The sequence below is a fragment of the Loxodonta africana genome, chromosome 17 (assembly GCF_030014295.1).
Source record: "Loxodonta africana isolate mLoxAfr1 chromosome 17, mLoxAfr1.hap2, whole genome shotgun sequence".
Classification (NCBI taxonomy): domain Eukaryota; kingdom Metazoa; phylum Chordata; class Mammalia; order Proboscidea; family Elephantidae; genus Loxodonta; species Loxodonta africana.
In genome coordinates this window covers 36257648-36272112 of record NC_087358.1, presented here as the reverse complement: position 1 = coordinate 36272112, position 14465 = coordinate 36257648, and the positions used below count along the sequence as shown (strand labels likewise).

The 14465-nt window shown below is 35.3% G+C and overlaps 1 protein-coding gene across 2 annotated transcripts in view; it reads right to left on the bottom strand.

The window, feature by feature from the left end:
- DACH1 (dachshund family transcription factor 1) overlaps positions 1–14465 on the bottom strand; it is a 488298-nt gene that overhangs the window by 56494 nt on the left and 417339 nt on the right. For both annotated transcript variants that reach the window (XM_064270052.1, XM_064270053.1), the window contains one exon: positions 2239–2390. In XM_064270052.1, the coding sequence (XP_064126122.1) occupies positions 2239–2390 (152 nt within the window). The remainder of the gene's footprint in view (positions 1–2238; positions 2391–14465) is intronic.

Genomic DNA, 14465 nt, shown 5'->3' with positions numbered 1-14465 from the left:
GGTAGGCAGAATGTAATTACCCAAATTAGAATTTGGATGGCAAACACATTTATACTGTATGCCCAATAAGCCAGGGTCGTGACTGTTTAAACATTCTATACCACTCCTAGGATATTACTATAACTCAATAAATGTGGCAATAATAAAAAAGCTAGCATCTATGACCTTTTGTAAAATGAGTGAAACCATTACCTACCATAAAACCCAGACTGTGTGTGTGTGTGCGTGCACATGCACACGCATTACTGGGTATGAAACTCAGTAAGATTTTTGATATATTTTTTAATTTTTATTTTACCTTATGTATACATATCTGCATGCAAAGATACATGCATATATAGAAAATATATACATATAAATACATGATACTTATACACACACATACATGTATGTAAGTTTGCACTGAACAAGCATAATGTATTTTTAATGAAGCATTCTTACTGTAAAAGTGTTCTAACTTTATCAGACCCAGGTCCTAATGATTTGGGATTAGAAATAAGTAATTTACTTTGTCTTGAATATTTTCCTATCGTCAACTCTTACTGAAATATGTTCTCAAGGCATATGGTTGAAAAAGAGACTATATTAAATCTACAGACATCTTCAATAAAATAAATTCTCTGTTCAAAATCTTCACATTTTAAAACTAGGGTCTTCCCTTCTTTCCTTTTTTTAAAGAAATAATTAGAATTTAAAGTGATGTGGATAACATTCTCAGTCTTGATATTACTGGCCTGGAGTGGGAGGATGGATACTGATTTGGCTGTACTCCCAAACTGACAGTACTTGACTTAGAGCTGTGGCAGTCACATTCAATAAAAAGTCCGTGTGTAAACCCATTCTTCAGATAAACATGCTGGTTTACACTGATGAAACCCAAAAGTATTTTCTCTCTTGAAATTAAATCTCCACTGGCCTGGTTGAAATGGATTTTGTTAGTGATTGATACATACGAATACACAGAGAATTTTAAGTAAATGTTTAGCTTTTTTCTTTGCTTCATGTAGAGTTGTATACATGCGAAAATGAATTGTTCCCTTCCTTTTCAGAGTATAAATTCTGAAATGTCGAGGGGTATTTTCTGAAAGCATTTAAGAAGGGAGAAATTCATTAAAAATTCTACCTCATAGAAAACAATATGAGTCAAATTTAGGGGAAAAAGAGTCTTACTTTTTTTAAAAATATAATCAACTATTTGGTCATGATTAAGATCAGGCTGGGTTGATGATTTATTTCAGTTACGGAGATATAAAACCTTAAAGTTGAATACAGTTCTGGAGACTCTAATTACATTAGTATTAAAAATGCCATATTAATAGATGAGGAGATATGTTACATTAAAGGCCTTCTGTTATGTCCTTGGAGAGGTAAATAAAATTAACTACATTTCTGTTGGGAGAAGGTTTAATATGGGAGGAATTGTGTACAGAAAATATCACTGAGGGTGGAGTAGTAGGATGAAAAAAAAAAAAGTACCAGTACTGTATCTGCAAGCATGCCTACTACTAGCTGCTCCAAATATGGAGATGTGGATGGCAAAAATCTCCATCTGTGACCCACATGATCACTTCATGTGTGGGCAAAAAAAAAAAAAATGTGGTCTTCTATCCCAAACACTTATTATCTTGGCTCCATGCTCTATGTTATTATTAACTGTGAGTAGTCGTGATTCATAATGTACTGTACATAAAATATACATCCTGAGGACTACATAGGAAATCCGCAGAAAGTTTTGTATGGCTTTTTGAAGTCTGTTCTTTGAAGAAACTCTATTAACTGAAACAAACTTTATTTATGAAAGAAGGGATTTTTTTTATTCCTTTATATTAGACATATTTCAAATGACTAAACATATTTCCTCACTGGAAAGCCAGCAGTTTAAAAATAACTAAATATTTATTAGAACTAGTGTGCTGTCATTTGTAAATCAGACAACTTAAACAGTTTGATTCATACCATTGGTCAGCAATAAAGGGAGCATTTAAGCAGAATTATTTAAAAAATACCCATGCCACTTTCATCTAAGTTTTTATACTGACTTAATAATATATGTATTTGAGTATTTCTAAACCAATTTGATTAGTGTAGCAGGTTTGAAATCTAAATTGCTGGAAAAAAGTTTAATACAATAGTCAATCTCATAAACGGATTAAGTTGGAATTGTATGAAGTTTGAAAAACTCGGTCTATGACAATCTTCTTCCGTGTTCTCCTTTTTCCAGATTGCAAAAAGTCCTACCTGTATGTTAGTCAGAAGGGTCTCTATGGAAGACAATCCATCAGGAAACAGAAAAGGAGATGGAAAACCTGGAGGTAGTGGTTGTCCATGCCCAGTTAGAGAAAGTTTGTCAAGGCTGTCTCTTGCTGTTGGTGTGGAAAGCGGGGTCTCATCTGTATGTGATTGAAACAAAAATATAGAACAAGTTACGCTTGTCTGTTTTTATTAGACCTCAGTAATGGCTTCCCTAGTGGTTTCCAGAACATTTATTGCAAATTGGTTCCTGCTATCAGGAGAAAATGCTTTCTGCTGAATTTTCTTTAATGAAAAAGCTGTGGAGATACAACAAGATAACATTAATGAGTAACTTTATAAGCCTTTTAAATGCAGTCTCTAATGAGACTGAGTTTACAGTGCCATAGAATCTTTTTAAAACAAATATTATCTCATATATAGTTGTGATAATATATTTAGGCTGACTTTATAGGCACCTTCCCAATTATCTCATTTGAGTTTGTTCAGTTTAGATTGACAATGGACTATTTCTAGAACTTGATATAAGAAAAATGTTTGTATATTAGTATGTTTCTTTCTCAGTTAACCCTTCTTTTATATCAGTGATCTCTTCAAATATAGTCTTCAGGAATCTATAAAAGAATGTACAATTAAAATCTTTCATTACACGTCTAAGAAGAAAAACTGGAATCCAAATATATCCTTCCTCAAATATGATTGAATTGTTCGATATCATTAGAGCTAAAGATCTAATTCATTTGAACTTGAATGCCTTTTAATAATAGCCTTTTACCTTCATATTGAAAAGTGATGTATTTTATCCAAGGAAAGAGGTTTAACGAAAATACAATTTCCATAACAATATTTAGACAATCAAATATAAAACCTTCTAATATATATATGTCTTTACTTCATTCATTGAATATTATTCAACAATTGAAGCAACTTAGAGTAATGCCCCAAATACAGATTCTCCTTTTTCCCCACAGTGAATCTTTTTTTTATTCAGTTCTTTATTATTTAATTAAACATTTACAGTTTCACATAACATAGACACAAGTTATGGCTGATTTTAGGTTATTATCATCACAAAGGAAATTTTATTCATGGCAGGCTTCTCCATTTTATAAATATTTTCATATTTCACCCCAGGAAAATTAATCAGAGCAGTGTATATTTGCACAGCCCTGATAGTATCTCTCAATTTTGCAAGTGACTAAAAACTTCGGCACACTTGTCTTTATGCTTACAATTTGATTCCACTGTTCGCCTCGATCATGCCTTTATTTTTCATTACAACTCCTAACCACACAACACATTTCCCAATTACTTCCCTCTGGGGAAGAAATACTATGGGAGCTGCCACACTTTCCTGTCTCTAATATCAGAACAAGTTAAGTTCATCTCCCTCATTTTCCACATTTCTAGTTAATGAACCAAAAGGGAAGAAAGGTTGGGAAGGGAAGTAGTAGACACAGGCCTTCTATTAATGGCCCTCCTTTTGTGCTCACTCACTCACTCCTCTACAGTGTCTCCTTCCACTCCTTCTTCTGTTAACTTTCTGACAGGTGATCTAAGGTGGTAGGTGCTAGAAGAAGAAACTGAGTAAGCTGCAAAACTCAGACTCATTGTGTTGTTATTTTTTCTTATCGCTGTTGTCACCAAGGGTTAAAGCGAAGCTGCACTGCAGCGGTGGGACTACTGCATGGCTAATGTGATCAAGGTGATCTCGGACACCACTTACCTCGCTGTCATAAATTACTGCTCTGGACCAAGGCTGCTAGTGTTTTCTCATAATAGCTTCAGAAAGGCACTTGTTAAACATCTATGTGCATGTGAAAGTGTTTAAGAATGGAGAGCAATATTTTTCGATCAGCATCAACTCAGCTGTCACATGCTAAAGAAAATGTGGCTTAATAGATCATGGGGATGATAATTGCTTGTCTCTTGAAGAAAGGCATAGAAGCTGACGACCACCTGAGGTTGCTTTTAGCTTTAGTATCTATACTCCCACAATTCTTAAAGATTATCCAAGGAAAAAAAAAAATCACCACTTACATGTATACACATACACATATACATATTTGTTTAGAATTTCATCAACCTCATTTTATTTGATTCAATTTCAATACATTTATAGTTGACTATGCTTTGCTTGGGCGCCTAGAGCCCTGGTGGTTAAGGACTTGGCTGCTAAACAAAAAGTCACGGTTTGAATCCACCAGCCCCTTCAGGGCAGTTCTACTCTATTCTATAGGGTCGCTGATTCGGAATCGACGGCAACCGGTATGCTTGGGTATTGTGTGAATTCATTCATTAAATCAGTCCTGATGCGTACATTTATGTAAAAATGTTTACTTAACCTAGACAACATGCTAGACACTGGGTATAGAAAGCTGAAAAACACAATCTTCAAGCCTCAAGAATCTCATCTAGATTAGCATGACTGATCTGGATTGCTAAATAGATAATTTCCGTAGCCCTAAAACATAGCCTTCCATCTCATCCCCTTGTTGTTGTTAGATGCCATTGAGTTGGCGCAGATTCACGATGACCTTACTTATAACGGAAGGAAATACTGTCCAGTTCTATGCCATCTTCAAGACTGTTGATATGTTTAACAACTCTATTTTTTTCCAGTATAAGTCTGAAATTGTTCTATGCTTGTGTGTGTGTGTTTCTATGCACGTGTGTGCCTTCGCGCATGTGTATAGGTGTACGTGTTTGCGATTCTTTTTCCCTAAAATTGCTTCAGTGGAATGCTCCTCTTGATCCTCATGACTGCAACCATATGTGATTAGATTATTATTTGGTATAAACTTATCTGATTCAATCATTCATTTATCATTTTCCATAGAAGAAACAACGAAAAGTCCACTTTAATTCAATACACAGGTATGAAGCAAGCAAATTTTGGGCAGAATGACTGCCTGAGAAATTTTTTTAAATGTGATTCAACTGCTTAGAATCAATATATATCTTTAAAAGAAGACAAACAAATCAAAGATCAAACAAGCAAAAACAAAAATGATCCCTTGAGCCTCAAGACCCTCACATGTGAGAAAAAAGTTGTCATCTTGTGGCATTTAACATGATAAGGAGTCTCATTTAGTTCTTTCTACAAAGACTATAAAACTGGGAACACAGTTCTTCCTTTTGAAATAGGAATGACCTTTGATCTCCTAAATGTTCTAAGAAACTTAAAGCAACAGTTTGAGAGGACTGGCAAAGTGGAAGAGTATTTTGACATCACATAATCTCCACAGGCTTCAAACACTGAATGATCAAGAAGCATAAATTCACAAAATGTTGTATTCTAAGTTAATATATCTATACATATTTTGTTTAAAGTTTAGCTTTAAAAAAAATTTTGTCAGATCCAATGATCTTTGATTATAGTATTTAACAATGTTATTGGTGTTTTCTGTTTTTTTAAATTCACTTTTAAGTAATTCCAAACAATGGAAAAATGGCAAAAACTATACAAAGAATTTCTGTATACTTCTGTAGTGGATTGAATGGCAGTCCGCCAAAAGATATAGCCACATCCTAATCAATCTGTATGTTGAGCAAATAATTCGAGAAACTGGACTATGTGAAGAAGAATGGGGCATCAGGATTGGAGGAAAATTCATTAACAACCTGCATTATGGAGATGACACAACCTTGCTTCCTGAAAGTGAAGAGGGCTTGAAGAACTTATTTATGAAAATCAAAGACCACAGCTCGCAGTATGGATTACACCTCAACATAAAGAAAACAAAAATCCTCAGAGCTGGACCAATAAACAACATCATGACGAATGAAGAAAAGATTGAGGTTGTCAAGGATTTCATTTTACTTGGATTCATAATCAACACCATGGAAGCAACAGTCAAGAAATCCAAGAAGCATTGCATGGGGCAAATTGGCTGCAAAAGACTCTTTAACGTGTTGAAAAGCAAAGATGTCACCTTGAGGACTAAGGTGTGCCTGACCCAACCCATGGTGTTTTGAACTGCATCATATGCACGCGAAACCTGGACAATGAATGAGGAAGACCGAAGAATTGACCTCTTTGAATTGTGGTGTTGGCAAAGAATAGTGAATATACCATGGATTGTCAAAAGAATGAACAAATCTGTCTTGGAGGAAGTACAACCAGAATGCTCCGTAGAAGCAACGATGGTGAGGCTACGACTCACATACTTTGGACATGTTATCAGGAGGGATCAGTCACTAGAGAAGGACATCATGCTTGGTAAAATAGAGGGTCATTGAAAAAGAGGAAGATCCTCAATGGGGTGGATTAACACATTGCCTACAACAATGGACACAAGTATAGCAACAATTGGGAGGATGGTGCATGCTCAGCAGTGTTTCATTCTGTGGTGCGTAGGGTCACTATGAGTTGGAATCGACTAGAAAGGCACCTAACAACACCACCAACAACAATCATCCCAGGGGCCTGTGAATGTGACCATATTTGGGAAAAAGGTCTCACAGATGTAATTCAGTGAAGGATCTTGAGATGAAGAGATCATACTGATTATTATTTGTTGTTGTTAGGTGCCGTCGAGCCGGTTTCAACTCATAGTGGCCCTATGCACAACAGAACGAAACACTGTCTGGTCCTGAGCCATCCTCACAATCGTTGTTATGCTTGAGCTCATCGTTGCAGCCACTGCGTCAATCCACCTCGTTGAGGTTCTTCCTCTTTTCCATTGACCCTGTACTCTGCCAAGCATGATGTCCTTCTCCAGGGACTGATCCCTCCTGACAACATGTCCAAAGTATGTAAGACACAGTCTCGCCATCCTTGCTTCTAAGGAGCATTCTGATTGTATTTCTTCCAAGACAGATTTGTTTGCTCTTTTGGCAGTCCATGGTATATTCAATATTCTCCGCCAACACCACAATTCAAAGGTGTCAATTCTTCTTCGGTCTTCCTTATTCATTGTCCAGCTTTCACATGCATATGATGTGATTGAAAATACGATGGCTTGGGTCAGGCACACCTTAGTCTTCAGGGTGACATCTTTGCTCTTCAATACTTTCAAGGGGTCCTTTGCAGCAGATTTACCCAATGCAGTGCATCTTTTGATTTCTTGACTGCTGCTTCCATGGCTGTTGATTGTGGATCCAAGTAAAATGAAATCCTTGACAATGTCAATCTTTTCTCCATTTATCATGATGTTGCTCATTGGTCCAGTTGTGAGGATTTTTGTTTTCTTTATGTTCAGATGCAATCCATACTGAAGGCTGTGGTCTTTGATCTTCATTAGTAAGTGCTTCAAGTCCTCTTCACTTTCAGCAAGCAAGGTTGTGTCATCTGCATAACGCAGGTTGTTAATGAGTCTTCCTCCAATCCTGATGCCCCAGGTTCTCGGATTATTTGCTCAGCATACAGATTGAATAGGTATGGTGAAAGAATGCAACCCTGACACACACCTTTCCTGACTTTAAACGAATCAGTATTCCCTTGTTCTGTCCGAACAACTGCCCCTTGATCTATGTAAAGGTTCTTCATGGGCACAATTAAGAGTTCTGGAATTCCCATTCTTCACAATGTTATCCATAATTTGTTATGATTCACACAGTCGAATGTCTTTGCATAGTCAATAAAACACAGATAAACATCCTTCTGGTATTTTCTGCTTTCAGCCAGGATCCATCTGACATCAGCAATGATATCCCTGGTTCCACATCCTCTTCTGAAACCAGCCTGAATTTCTGGCAGTTCCCTGTTGGTATACTGCTGCTGCCGTTTTTTAATGATCTTCAGCAAAATTTTGCTTGCGTGTGATATTAATGATATTGTTCTACAATTTCCACATTCAGTTGGATCACCTTTCTTGGGAACAGGCATAAATATGGATCTCTTCCAGTCAGTTGGCCAGGAAGCTGTCTTCCATATTTCTTGGCATAGACAAGTGAGCACCTCCAGCGTTTCATCTGTTTGTTGAAACATCTCAACTGATATTCCATCAATTCCTAGAGCCTTGTTTTTCACCAATGCCTTCAGAGCAGCTTGGACTTCTTCCTTCAGTACCATGGGTTCCTGATCATATGCCACCTCTTGAGATGGTTGAACATTGACTAATTCTTTTTGGTATAATGACTCTGTGTATTCCTTCCATCTACTTTTCATGCTTCCTGCATCGTTTAATATTTTCCCCATAGATTCCTCCACTATTGCAACTCGAGGTCTGAATTTTTCTTCAAAAGCACTCAAAAGATGACTGGGGAAGAGCTGCCTCCTCAAAGTAGAGTCGACCTAATGACTTGGATGGAGTAAAGCTTTCGGGACCTTCATTTGCTGATATGGCACGACTCAAAATGAGAAGAAACAGATGCAAACATCCATTAATAATCGGAACCTGGAATGTATGAAGTATGAATCTTGGACTTCTTCCTTCAGTACGATCGATTCCTGATCATATGCCACCTCTTGAAATGGTTGAACATCGACAAATTCTTTTTGGTATATGACTCTGTGTATTCCTTCCAACTTCTTTTGATGCTTCCTGCATCATTTAATATTTTCCCCATAGACTCCTTCACTATTGCAACTCAAGGCTTGAATTGAATTTTTTCTTCAGTTCTTTCAGCTTGAGAAACGCCAAGGGTGTTCTTCCTTTTTGGTTTTCCATCTCCAGCTCTTTGAACATGTCATTATAACGCTTTACTTTGTCTTCTCGAGATGCTCTTTGAAATCTTCTGTTCAGTTCTTTCACTTCATCAATTCTTCCTTTTGCTTTAGCTGCTCGATGTTCTATAGCAAGTTTCAGAGTCTCCTCTGACATCCATCTTGGTCTTTCCTTTCTTTTCTGTCTTTTCAATGACTTCTTATTTTCTTCATGAATGATGTCCTTGATGTCATTCCACAACTCGTCTGGTCTTCAGTCACTAGTGTTCAATGCATCAAATCTATTCTTCAGATGGTCTCTAAATTCTGGTCAGATATACTCAAGGTCATATTTTGGCTCTCGTGGACTTGTTCTGATTTTCTTCAGTTTCAGCTTGAACTTGCATATGAGCAATTGATGGTCTGTTCCACAGTCTGCCCCTGGCCTTGTTCTGACTGATGATATGGAGCTTTTCCATTGACTCTTCCCATAGATGTAGTCAATTTGATTTCTGTGTGTTCCGGCTGGCGAGGTCCATGTGTACAGTCACTGTTTATGTTGGTGAAAGAAGGTATTTGCAATGAAGAAGTCATTGGTCTTGCAAAATTGCATCATTCAATCTCCAGTATTGTTTCTATCCCCAATGCCATATTTTCCAACTACTGACCCTTCTCCTTTGTTTTCGACTTTCACATTCCAACTGCCAGTAATTATCAATGCAACTTGATTGCATGTTTGATCAATTTCAGACTTCAGCAGCTGATAAAAATCTATTTCTTCATCTTTGGGCCTCACGGTTGGTGTGTAAATTTGAATGGTCATATTAACTAGTCTTCCTTGTAGGCGTATGGATATTATCCTATCACTGACAGCATTGTACTTCAGGATAGATCTTGAAACGTTCTTTTTGACAATGAATGCAACACCATTCCTCTTCAAGCTGTCATTCCCAGCATAGTAGACTATATGTTTGTCCAATTCAAAATGGCCAATACCAGTCCATTTCAGCTCACTAATGCCTAGATACCTATGTTTATGCATTCCATTTCATTTTTAATGATTTTTTATTTTCCTAGACTCATACTTTGTACATTCCAGGTTCTGATTATTAATGGATGTTTGCAGCTGTTTCTTCTCATTTTGAATCATGCTACATCAGTATGACAAACTGACAGACACGTGGGGGATTATTTGATTATTTGAAAAAAAAAAAAAAAAAAAAAAACCCTAAATCCAGTGACAAGAATCCTTATAAGAGAAAGAAAGATTTGAGAGAGACAGAAAAGGAGATATGGAGAAGAGAAAATGACAATGTAAAGACAGAGGTAAAGATTGGAATTTTGGGGCCACCAGTCAAGGAATGCCAGCAGCTACCAGAAGCTGGAAAAGACAAGGAAGGATTCTGTCCTTTAGCTCCCAAGGGGAATACAGCCCCGCTGATACTTTCATTTTGAATTTCTGGCCTCCAGAACTGTGAGATTTTTGTTGTTGTTGCTGTTAAATTTTTGTTGATTTAAACACCAAGATAGCTGTAACTTGTTATGCCAACCATAGGAAATGAATACAAATCTGTACTCAAATTCACCAGTTGTTTACTTTTCAATTCTGTGTTTCTCCTGATCTTATTCTGTACTTGTATATGTGTGTGCATGCATATTATTTTGAACAATCTTGCTTTTACATTTATAATACTAAAGTGGATGTTTCACAAGTACAGGACATACTCTTATATAACCACAGTACACAATCAGAAAGAACAGCATGAGTAAATTACTATTGTTTAGTCAGGAGTCCATGTTCAATTTCACTATCTATGAGATTTTATCTGCAAATGGTTAAATAATAAATAAATATATTAATTTATTTGACATGTGCTTAGGCAGTATTTTTCTACAACCTTCTAGTAGGCATGGAGAAGCCTCTAATATGGCTTCTGATGATCCCTCTTCTGTTCTAATTCATGTCGTGTCTAATTCCTTCCTCTTGAGTTCAATCTAACAAATAGAATGCAACAAAAGTGATGGGATGTCACTTCCAAGATTAGATATAAAAAGTCTGTAGCTTCTAGTTCTCTCATTCTCCTTTGTGTTAAACAGAACTTGGGGAAGCCAACTGTCATGTCCTGAGAGAACCCTATGGAAAGGTACACATGACAAGGGACTGAGGCCTGCCGATAGCAATGTGTTGGTGTGAAAGTGGATTCCTCCCACCCAGCTTAGCCTTTAGATGAAGTTGCAATCCTAGCCAACAGTTTGGCTGCAGCCTCATGAGATATTGAAGCAGAATCACCCAGATAAAATACACCCAGATTCCCATCCCACACGGACTGTGAGATAACAAACGTTTGCTGTCTTATGCCATTACACTTTGGTGTAATTTGTTACTTAGCTATAGATAACCAAAATAGCGCATTTTTTTAAAAAATATTTTGAGGTATATAAAGAAAATGACTTAGTGCCCAGTTAGTATCAGCTACTTGAGAATATAACAATTTATTCAGGCTTCCATTTCCCCAATTAAAAAAAAAAAAAAAATAGCAGGTTGAACGAGACAAAGTCTGAAGTACCCTCCAGACATAAAATCCCACAATTCTGTTATTTCTTATAAATAAATATTAATAAAAATTATTAAGTGGAGACTTTTTCCTGGAATATGCTGACTGGAGGGTGATAACATCACTTTGAAATAAAAAATTTCAGTGTCTTTTTAATTACAAATTGCAGATGTTATGAATATCTAAATATCTAAAAATATGACTAAATCTAATATCTAAAAAAAATGACTCATGCAAACAAAATTTCAAGAGAAGTGATTAAGTTTACTTAGATTTATAAGCTCCGTTTTATAATAACTCCTAAATTATTTTGCTTCATTTCATCAAATTAGAAAATACTTTAACCACCTATAAGACAGGTGCTCTGAATACCTAGGATGGCAGATTAGATATAGTAAAGGGAAAATCTTCCTGGGAGCAATTGAAAGCTGCCTTAACAAGGGTACTTTTTTTTTTTTTTTAACTACTCCATTTGCTCAGAGGACTAGAAGTTGTATTAATTTCCTAGAAGAGTTCTTGTTATTTTTTAAATTCTTAAGAAAGAGTAAGTACTACTTTAGAGAAAACAATAAGTGGAAACTACAGAACAACACATATTGCAGCTTAACAAATGATTATCTTTTAACCAGAAAAATTAATTAACATGTTAACAATTATATAAAAAATGTAAAAATTAAAATCATAACCACATGTTAGCAGTCAATATCAACTGGAATAATAGGACCAATTTAAAGAGAAAGCAAAGTGGAAAAAATCTTCAAGCATTCTAAACAAAATGCAATATGAAACAATGGTATTTTATTCTTCTCACCACTTGATCTCATGATTTGACTTACATTTTAATTCACTTATCAATAATTAGAAAATTGATGCCTCTGTAAGACAAGTTTTCTTTTTTTTCCTTCCAATCTTATCACACATAACAATTTAGCAGGATATCCTAAGGAACAGTGTTGTTTAAAAAAAATAATGAGCCTCTACTTTTAAAATGTTTTCTTTCCTGTTTTAATAAAATCTAACACAGTTGTTATTTTCATAACTAATCCCTTTGGATTTGAATTAAATATTCTCTTTCAAGTTTTTTTTGTGTGTGTGTCTGATGTCTTTTTATTACATCAAACGTTCCAATAAAAAATACTCAATCACTTTTAGAAAGTCATACATTCCGAAGGAATTGATATTTATTCATATTTATGGGAAGTAGATATCCTGTACATATCTGTCCTAATTAAATGGAAAGTAGATAGTAGATAAACCAAACCCAACCAAATCTGTTGCCATCGAGTTGATTCCAACTCTCAGAGATCCTACAGGACAGTAGAACTTCTCAATAGGGTTTCCAAGGCTGCGATTTTTATGGAAGCAGATTGCCACATGTTTCTCCTTCAGAAAGGCTGGTGGTTTCGAACACCGACATTTTGATTAGCAGCTAAAAGCTTTAACCACTGTGCCACCAGAGCTCCTTGATAGTAGATAAACCCATTGTCATGGAGCTGATTCCTACTCCGAGTGACCCTATAGGACAGAGTAGGACTGTCCTGTACAGTTTCCAAGGAGCATCTGGTGGATTTGAACTGCCAACCTTTTTGGTTAGCAGCCGTAGCTCTTAACCACTACGCCACTAGGGTTTCCTGATAGTAGATAGTGTCCTTGTTAAAATGGAAAAGTTTCCATGTTTAGTATTTACAACTTATCTGGAAGTGTACATGAAATCTTTATATACTGAAAGTGAAAAAAACAATAAAATTCTGTAGATTATAACGGTTACAAAATATAAATGTGAACGACTATTATAAAAACACAAATTTTTCTTTGTCATTTTGATAAATTTCCATTACAATTGCATAAAAAATTATTTTAAAAAAAATCATTAGTCACACTATTTGACTGGAGCAGAGACATGAATGATCTAAAAAATAAATATTGGTGTTTGTTTAAAAAGAAGTTTGAAGCATATTCAAATGTAAGACATGGTCATTTAAATTGAGCTTAATCATAACCTCAATCCTTATTTATTCCCACTATAAGTACCCTGGGTTTAATTTTAATTTAGCAATAGAAACTTATAATACAGTAGAAAAATGTGACCTTGAAAAGTAATCTTCAGTCAAAAAGTGATCATGTTTTTTTTTTTTCCTTTGTATTTTCATCTTCTCACTAAATAAGGAATTACAAATTATCCATTAAAATTTATCAACGTAACTTTTCATGTACCAATTCCAGTTCAAATTAATATATCAAGGGAAAATATAAAAAAATTAATTATATTATAAAAATTTTACATTCATTCTAGAATAAGGATTGTTTCCTGGATTTAGTTTTAAGACTTTTCAAAACCTGAATTTAAAAATAACCCCAGACATTGTTATAAAATTGTCACCACAACACTATAGTCTGCGTGATATAGCTTTGGTAAAGTCAAAACCGGGCTTGTTTCAAAAAGTGTGAGTTCAAATCCTGACTCTATGAAGTACTAGAAAATAGTGGAACAAAGAATCAGTCCCTTATGTTCTATGAGACTTGTTTGGTTTATTATTAAAAAGGTGATTATGAACTCATAGAATTATAGCTTAAATCCAATTAGATTATATGTGTGAAAGTGTTTTGTAAAATATGAAATTTTAAACAAAAAGTATGATGGAATGAATAATTAGTAAATAACTAAAGCTATTGCAAATTTCCTCTTAGCCAGGCTTCAATGTACCATGGAGGGAATGGACCACAAGAGTTCTTCCCAATGAAGCTTGTGATGACAAATTATCATGTTGATAATAGAATTATGTATATATATATATATATCAGTCACTTTATACAAACTAGCTCTGAGTTAGTCTGGTGAAGAGTTAAAATACCTATGATAAAAATAACTTTAGAAATGTTAAGAAGGTATGAACTACTTTATCAATTACTGTGCAGGCAGCAAGACTTTGAGGAAATGGATACAGAAATTAGTGAAATGGACTGTAAGGGGCATAAAAACACTTCATAGGCTCCCTGGATAGACAGGAAGCAGCATTAGAACTCTGGATATTGAATTTGGGTGAGTAAAAAAAGAGATTTTTAAATAGGAA